The 9,237-nt window shown below is 36.7% G+C and overlaps 1 protein-coding gene across 1 annotated transcript; it reads right to left on the bottom strand.

Annotated features, from left to right (window-relative positions):
* Window positions 1–5,250: 5,250 nt before the first annotated feature.
* Window positions 5,251–8,939, bottom strand: LOC112025823 (uncharacterized). Its single transcript, XM_024058508.2, has 3 exons — window positions 8,651–8,939; window positions 6,201–6,350; window positions 5,251–5,620 (listed from the first exon to the last, which is right to left on the bottom strand). Exons 1-3 carry the CDS (start codon window positions 8,666–8,668, stop codon window positions 5,372–5,374), a joined length of 417 nt encoding a protein of 138 aa, XP_023914276.1. The 5' UTR covers window positions 8,669–8,939; the 3' UTR covers window positions 5,251–5,371.
* Window positions 8,940–9,237: the final 298 nt, after the last annotated feature.

Genomic DNA, 9,237 nt, shown 5'->3' with positions numbered 1-9,237 from the left:
TTGACGAGATCAAGAGGAGTGATGGTTATGTCAGTGAGACCAAAGCTGAGAATACTATCGGTGGTACAGGCGGCGTAGAAGGCTAGCGAGTACATCTCGATCTTGCCAGGCTCGCTCGGCGCCAGAACGACGAAGTTCCTAGTCGAAGACGAGACGCTGTTGTTGGAGCTTGCTGGAGTAGCAACACCGAGCATGGTCTTGTCAAGACCGAGGGATTTGTGTGAGGTGGAGACGGTGGAGGAAGAGGAGTAAAGGAAGCTCGAGATCAGATACTGACGCAAAGATTTTTCTGAGAGAGCCATCGAAGAAAGAGAGAGACAAAGGGTTTTTTGGTAATGGAGAGAGAGAGAGAGAGAGAGGCTTATGCTCAAATTTTTAAACCTAGTTTATGTTTGTTATTATGTTATTTGTGTTTTTCAATTTGAGTTTGTGTTTGGTTTTGGGTTTGTGCTCTTATGTTCTTGTGTTAATGTTTAAATCTGTGATATGTTCTTGTGTGTTCTTGTTCAAAATGAATTAGATCTAAATTTATATATTTTATTTTTTTTAATTATGTTTTTTCTTTTTTTATTTAGTTAAAATTGACAAATTATTTATAAAAAAGAAAAAAATTTATATGTGATGTGCATTTTTTATTATTATTTTAATAGTGTCGTCAGTCATGTCAGCCTTTTTTGTTAGTTGGCTAATGGCAAGAACTGATGTGACAGCGCTAATTGGTTTAGGGATTAAAAGTAGTAAAATTAAAATGTAGGGAAAAAAAAAAAAAAAAAACCAAAATGTAAGTACTAAAAGTGCATTTCGCCTATTAGAAATTATCTTCTAATAGTCATTGTGCAACACTGTTCATCCTCACTGTGTAATTATTATTCACGCAGAAAATTTGGAATTATTACTAAGGTTACTATGTGACATTGTTCACTACGGTGCAAAATGTTTACTTTCACTATTCACTTATTATTAGAACTTACTTTTTTTTTTTTTTTTTTAGTGAAAATATGATTCATTACCAACTATGAAACAACAACATTCTCAGTACAAACTCCATTAACAAACATCCCATGAGGTCATCCTCAACAACATCAATTAAGTCCCAGACAAACTATCAAAGGTAGAAAAATCACATTAGACAAAAGCTCATCCTAGCAAGACTATCCACACACCTGTTGCCTGACGGAAGAAATGCTTAATACAAACCTGCAGATGCGAGAGATCAAAAGCTTGCAATCATCCAAGAAAGTTGATATGAAGTTATTGACATATGAGGGATTCCCTAAGGCATCTACAATAGACTTGGCATCAAGTTCAACTTCAAGAGCATTAATGCTGAGGTTGCTACATAGAAGAGGCCCCTCCCTTAAACCCCACAGCTAGCGGCAAAGCTGTTTGTCTTGCCAATACTCCTACTAAACCCAATAACCCACCTACTTGCATCATCCCTAACCACCCCTCCACAACCTACCAAGCCTGTGTTACCACAATAGGAGCCATCTGTGTTAAGCTTCCACCATCCTTGGATCGGCTTCTCCCATCTAATCCTCATCATAACATTTCGGGTCAACAACCTTGGAGAGGAAAGGCAATGAAAAAATTCTACAACTTGATATACAATCACCAAAGCTAGCTTCCGGTTCCTACTTTTGCCATTGAAAACCAAATTATTTCTACTCTTCCAAACATTCCACACAGCAAAGGGAAAAACAACTTTCCAAGGTAGTTGAGTAGCACCTAAATTGTGCTTAAATTTGCTATTTAACATTAGCCAATCTTGGAGGTTGCTCCTCCAAAAAGCTTGATTAGAGGGTAAAACCCCCAGCTGGTTCCATAAGCATCTTAATAGCAGGCGGTCCCTCAAGGCATGTAAAATGCTTTCAGCTCCTCCCTGACATAAAGAGCGTGTAGTATCATGACTAACACCCCTCCTCTCAAGGCAAACCTTAACTCCAATGTTGTTGTGGACGCATTTCCAAAGAAAAGTTCTAATTCTTGGAAGAGTATTCACTTTCCAAATCCAATGCGCTGAGAAAGGTTCTATACATTTAGCCCCCATGGCAATCCTGTAAACACTCTTCAAATTAAAGGTGCCTTTTAGGAGATCCTGACCAAGCCAACTTATCAACACCTCTACTCAACAGCGTCACTAGGGTTGCTTGAATTACCCTTTTAACTTTTAAGGGAAGTTCAAAGGGGATCTTCCCACAATCCCAACCCGTCTCCATCATAAAGTCTTTAACTTCTAGATGGCTAGCCTCCCTTGTAATAGGACCTTGAATCAACCCTCTAAGAGAACCTCCATTTATCCATTTATCCATTTATTTTGCCACACATTCAGCCCACTATCCCTACCAACCAACCAACCACCTACTCCCCTTATTGAAAGTATCCATACCTTTTTTTCATTTTAGCCCACACGTGAGAATAAGGAAGCCTATTAGCATTGGAAGCACCTCTTCTTCTCTGATTACAATATTTTAGATTCAACACTCTAGCCCAAGGGGCTTTATTTTCATTGTGGAACCTCCAATTAAGCTTAGATAGGAAAGCTATATTCTTACCCTTTGCTGATTGTAGCCCAAGTGTCCCCCTTCCTCCTTAGACTTTATCACCTTATCCCAACCAACCCAACGAATCTTCTTGGCTGCCTCCGATGATCCCCAAAGGAAATTTTGATTCACTCTATCTAACCCATTCAAAATTATGCCAGGCAAATGGGTACATTGCATAACATACGAAGGTACAGCAGCCAAAGAGGCTTGTATGAGAACAGTTCGCCCTGCCAAAGAGAGCATGTTAGCCTTCCAACCCAAGTGTTTTTGTTTCACTCTATCAAGGATGAAATTGTACTCTTGAGATGAAGAGCCAGGATACTTTAGAGGAAAGCCAAGATACTTCCCCAAGAAAGAGGTGGAAGCAAACCCAAGAATGTCACAAAGTGATTCTCTTGTGTCTCTATCCACATTTGGAGAGAAATACACTCTCGACTTAGCTTCACTCACTTATTGCCAAGATAACTCACAAAACTCATCAAGAACATCTCTAATGGCGGAACAATTTACCCAATCTGCTTTAGCAAAAAGGATGAGATTGTCTGCAAAGAAGAGGTGAGAGAATTCATGACCACTTTGAGAAGCTTTAACTGGCTGCCATGTCTTCATATTGCACTTCTCTTCTATTAGCTGCCCAAGAAAGTCCATGCAAATGATGAAAAGATAAGGGGAAAGCAGGTCACCTTGCCTTATCCCTCTAAAAGGCAGAATTAGATCTAAAGCTTCCCCATTAAACAAGATGGAAGTGGAGACCGTCGACACACAACTCATTATGACATCTATGAGCATTGTGGGAAGATCAATCCTCGCAAGCATGTTTCGAATAAAACCCCACTCAAGCTTGTCATAAGCCTTTTCCAAATCTATCTTTAAAGTCATGTACCCCGTCTTCCCTTTCTTTTTTCCAAGGGAATGAATTATCTCCTAAGCAATGATGACATTGTCAATACCTTTTCTACCCGAGACAAAAGCTGTCTGTAAGGGAGATATAAGCTTATCCAAGAAAGGTCTCAACCTTGCCACAATAATCTTGGTCACCACTTTGTACCCCGTGTTACAAAGGCTAATAGGTTTGTAATTACCTAATGTCTCAAGACCTTGGATCTTAGGAATCAATGCAATGAGATTTTTATTCAAATGCTCAGACATTTTCCCACTTCTAAAAATTTGCTTAACTTCCTCAATCATAGAGTCCCCCACTACCAGCCAAAATTTTTGGAAAAAACCCTCATGTAGCCCATCCGGACCTAGGGCTTTAAATGGTTTTAAGGACCAGAAGGCAGCCTTTAAAACCACCTCTAATAAACTTTTTAATATCGAGTATAGCCTTTAAAACCATGTAGTCTCATGAGATGTCGAGTATATCCCATTAAAACCACTTCTAATAAACTTTTTAATATCACTTTCCTCATGATCCACTCCCCCACTGCATTTTTGATTGCCATGATCTTATTCTTTTTCCTCCTAACCAACATTGAAACATAGTAGAAAGTTGTATTACAATCACCCTGAACCATCCAATTTACCCGAGACTTTAGAGCCCATAACTCTTCCTCTTGATTGAGAATAAGATCAAGATCCCTAAGGAGATCCTCTTCCAACTTAAGAAGAATACTAGAAGGTTTGCTAGCAATAGCCCTCTAAATACCATTGATCCTAGCCATCAAAATTTTCTTCCTTGTAAAAATATTCCCGAATTGGTTTTTATTCCAAGCCATAGCATCCCTAGTTAAGCTATCAACCGCCTCAACTTGAATTTACTGTTCATCTTTTGGATTTTTTCACTTTTGTGTTCCTATATTTATAGCATTTGTATGAGTCAGAATAGGCAAGCTCATAGGAAGCTAATAGAAGCCTTAGGCATAGGAAAAGATAAGAATATAATTCCCTTTGTATCAAAACCCCTCTCCAATCCTCTATCGGTCCCAAAAAAATCCTTTCTTGTATTAAAAAAAATTATCCTTGTATCAGAGGAATCATCGTTGGATTATTTTGAAGAATTTGAGTATCAGTTTTTAAAGTATTATTCAAGTTAGTTTTTTATCTTTTCAAAATAGATTTTTATTATCAGTTTTTATATATTGTACTGTTATTTTGTTCTTGCAGCACATTTCTTTCTTAGCATCAGTCCTTATTACTCTCTTGCCACACAGAAACTGTCAGTAATAATTCCAAATTCTATGTGAACAACAACTGCATAGTGACAGATGAACAGTGCTGCACAATGACTGTCAACAGATAATTTCTAACACGTCTGATACAGTGAAAAGTCTTCAATAATTTATGATACCAGGACTCAAGTGGCACCTCCCATGCACAAAATGCTTGGAGTCTAAGGGGAAAAGGTTCAAGCTGTAAATTAGTAGCATATTTAATTATCTCTAAAATAAAATGCTTGGTTTTGTTTAATATTGATTGTGTCGTCTGTGACCAATCTCTGTTAATAATCTCAAGTCTAAACGTTAAGTGCGGTCAGATTACTAAGCACACATCTATTGTGAAAATGTTTCCTTGATCATACTTACCACTTATTGTTAGTGAACTTACAAAATTATAGGCAATATTTTCACATAGCCTTTCCAAATGGAGTCATGATCCCTTGATCAAGCAATTTGGCAAGGATCAGCGGGTTTTTGATAATATTGCAAATGAAAATGGAAACAATGCTCTCAATTCAGAATTCAATTTTCAAAAAAAAAAAAAAGAAAAAAGAAAAAGAATTCAATTAAGATAAAATTTATGAAGTTACAACGAGTAATTCACTTCTAAATACAAATAATTCCTCTTGCATATCAGAAACAAACAAGTGGCCTTGCCATCAAGCATTACTTTCTTGACTTGCTCTTACTTCGGTTCATCTTTACTAGAGCACCAAGTACTAGTGGTATGCAAATTGCCCGTGACATATCCACTCCATTCCCTGAGGCATCAGAGTGTGCATCCCCTGTAGATACCCTGTGTTGCTCTTCAAGATGGATTGAGTTTGGGACGTAGAAGCCTCCTCTTTCGCCTGGTTTAATCCCAATTAGCCTGCCCAGTGACATGCTACGGTCTTGAAAGAAAGATGCTGTGGACTGGTTCATCTCGCAGTGGATCAATACATTATTAGTAAGAGGGTGGGACAAGCTTGTGTGTAAGTAATGACTACTTCTTGTGAGATATAAAAGAGGAAATATTCTTATTAGAAACAGTTAATTGCTTTTGCAGTCCTAACTTGCATTTCTAATGAGATGTGAACTAATATGGAAGCAACAAATCCCAGCTCTAGCAATGACATTCCCATAGAAGAGGTAAGATTCCCCTCATGAGTGAATCAAACAGAATTCTTTTTCATCAAATGCTACAATTGTCTTTTCAATAGCTTCTAGTGAACAGGTGGCTGAAGATTCATTTATAAATTTCAACAGAGAACTTAGTTAAGTTTGAAACAGAATTCAGAAAAAATTATATGTTAAAATGGCTATCAGGAAGTATATGTTCTTCAAGTTCCTATATACCCATATACAGCTGAAATTATGACAAAATGAATTCAAATTAGATAGCAATGTGTATCAAGCAAGTATTTGGCTACAAAAACAAGCATCCGTGCACTAGCATATGTAAGAAAAAATGACGTGAAAGGAAGATGAAAAGGATAAGGTCAGTTTGAGTCACCTCAGTATCAAGGTTGGAGGATGAGAATGAGGAGAAACTGGTTGATGGCATGTGCGCAGAGTAGGGCTGTGCTGCAGCAGCCGGTAAGCTCTCCCTTACTCTAAGTCTTATGTTCATAATCCCAAGCCCGAGCGGCCATCCTCTCGGTTCCTGAGAAGAGTGATCAGTTAATACATAGTTTCACAGAATTCATGAAGTACAGAACAATTGTTGACATAATTTTGGTAAATACAAACATCAGCAGTTCAGATAATGAAGAAAGAAATTGGAATCATTACTCTCTAGAGTTAGATTAATATAAAATGAAGCCTTCCATTCTCTGATTTGGTCTGCTTTTTTTATTTACTTACAGAAAAATTTCAAGTCTAAAATACATGCCAAATTGCCAATGATGTCATAGTAAGGAGATCAGTGCCCCACAGCTCTTCTGGCAACTGGATAATGAAAATGGAAAATAATTCGTGAAATACTTGAGAAGTCAAATAGGAATCTTGATCATTGATACTGGGTTAAAATGAAAGAAATTCTTTTTCTTCTGTTTGCGATTAAAAATCAAAGCAATTTGATTCACAAATCAATTATGTTTAAAATGATAACAAGTCCTTCAATCACAGGCCAGAGAAAGAAACATGTTCATGATCATGGCCAAGTCTTTGTCACAAAATTTCCTGCATCCATAAGCCCCACAAAAGAGAGACAATCCCTACTCCCCCCATTTTTCCGTTCAAAAGACTGAAAAAGTTACAACAAAGCTTGCATCTTGAATGAGGACATGCATATTGCAAGATGGATGCTAGGAAGTGGTTGGTGCTGAAATCATACTCTCACACTGCTACTTACATTATGTCCTGGAATTTGAAGAGAAGTCCCAAGACAAATAGAGATCTACTCCTTTTGCGAATGGAATTTAGCTAATGCATACATTAACTTCTAACAACCTGAGAATACCATGAAAGCAATACTAGTTCTTGTAAATTGTTAAGGATATATTGTGGTATCATGTATTATCCCAAGTTCGAAAAAAGCTCATCTACACCTAACCATAGGCCTTGTAACATCTATATATACCATACTAGGGTTCTCTTTATTATGTACATCATATAATGAAAATGTAATCGTTAGGGCTCTACACCGTGGATGTAGGCCATAATTCCCCATTGTCTTTTTTTTATCTCTTTCTCCACTATGCTTCCGATCACTCTCTACAATTTTCTCATTTTTATTTTGATGTGAACCTAAATGAAGCAAAGATGAAATTGCCTTGGTGAAGTTGCAATAAAAACCAGGAAGAAGGCAAGCATTATGATAAAATAACACGGTTGCATCATGTGGAAAGAATCATTAGCAACATAGAGAAGACATCATATATTACAAAAAGAGGAAATTTGTGGACACAACTTACTATCACAACTTTTGACACAACGATGATACGGCTGATTGTGAGTACTAGATAAAAAGCTGAGTCCATATGAAAGTGATGAACAACCACTTATAGTCTGCCATATCAAACTTGTGGCAAAAGTACAAAAGGTAGAAACCCAACCAATGAGAAAGATCAAATTTTAGGAAAATAGAAAAGAGAGAAAGTTGTAGAGGTTAAACTGCCGACAAAATTGCTTTTTCTCATTTTTATAATAAGTACCTCTAAAATACTTACCACAAATCAGTTCTATAATTTTTTCCACTTCTTTTAATATGTAGAGGTACAAAAGCGATACTACCTCTACAATACACATAGATTCTACAAAAGCAATACGTATATGCTGCGTTTAGATATGGGTTGCAGGCACCCTAGCATAAAGTCTGCCCCTACAATTTCAACTAGGAACTCTCCAATCATTAAAAGTTCTCCTTTCTTTTTTTTAAAGCTTGCTCGTTCGAATCTGATGAAACATAAACATCAACAAATTGAGACAATCTTCTACATGTATTTCATTTATTATAACTTCTTGGATGTCACTATTTGATTCCACCAAACATTTATTAAGCAGACAAAATTTTCAAAACACTATGAATCTAATATCATAAGCACATCCTAACAAAAATTTTATTACAAGCATAGATCAATTGCACTTTCCATAAAGAAGATATTAAATAAATAAAAAACCTATCAGCAAGCAAAAGAGAAATTACTAGAAAGTAGCAACCCTGCCAGATAAAAAGACTTCAGAGCTAGATAGCCACTCACTTGGACTACAATCCAACAGTCAAAACTTTAAAAGAGTGAAAACAACAAAGAAAAACCAGGGGCCCAAAGATTCAGCTTCCAATCCAATCCAACCATCGAAAACCAAATATTTATAGTAATACCCAGAAGAGAAAATTTTACAAACCTTGAAGAAACTGATCTTTCATTACCCAAAACAAATGCAAAAACACAAAGAAGAAATTCAAGAAAACCACAAATGTATTTGTTCTTGACATCAAAGAATTCCAGTAATGAACATTACCTCTGTCTCTGTGACCATGGAGTCTCAATGGCCAACAAAAGAAACTGGGTGGTATTGATATCACAGAGGATCCGCAAGAGCAAGAAAAATGTTTCAGAAAGACCAGTGAAGAATTAAGGAGTCTTCCATTTCCCAAGCTTCCTTAACTATGACAAATTTTTAAGAGCCTGGGTCCCACTTGGATGTTCAGCCTTAAATATCACAACTCATTCATAGGCAACCTTATTTTTTTTGTTAGAAATTGACAATTACAACTGTTCAAACATAAAAACAACAGTTTAACCGTTGGTTTACCGCCATATTTCACAACTCATTCCGAAACCTGCACCGCATCAACTCTCAATGAATGACTCATGATCATTTTGGATGAAGGTCTTTTTCATTCGGGCGTGAACCCAATTAATGTGATTAATGTCACATCAATAATTTAATAAATAAATTTTTTAATTATTATTTTATTTTGCGATTAAAAGTTCAAACATTAGTTAGAGTTAGCATCATCGCACATGCGAAATTCAAGCATTAGTTAGAGTTAGCGTCATCGCACATGCGAAAATTTTTTAATTTTTGGATTTATACTTCTTACT

The sequence above is a fragment of the Quercus suber genome, unplaced genomic scaffold (genome assembly GCF_002906115.3).
Source record: "Quercus suber isolate HL8 unplaced genomic scaffold, Cork oak 2.0 scaffold_113, whole genome shotgun sequence".
NCBI classification, from domain to species: Eukaryota; Viridiplantae; Streptophyta; class Magnoliopsida; order Fagales; family Fagaceae; genus Quercus; species Quercus suber.
This window is presented reverse-complemented; position numbering and strand designations above follow the sequence as displayed.

Bases quoted from the DNA above. Each gene is read 5' to 3' on its own strand.
- LOC112025823 (XM_024058508.2), bottom strand. The intron at 5,621-6,200 runs GTGACTCAAACT...GAGATGAACCAG, and splicing joins CCTCCAACCTTGATACTGAG to TCCACAGCATCTTTCTTTCA.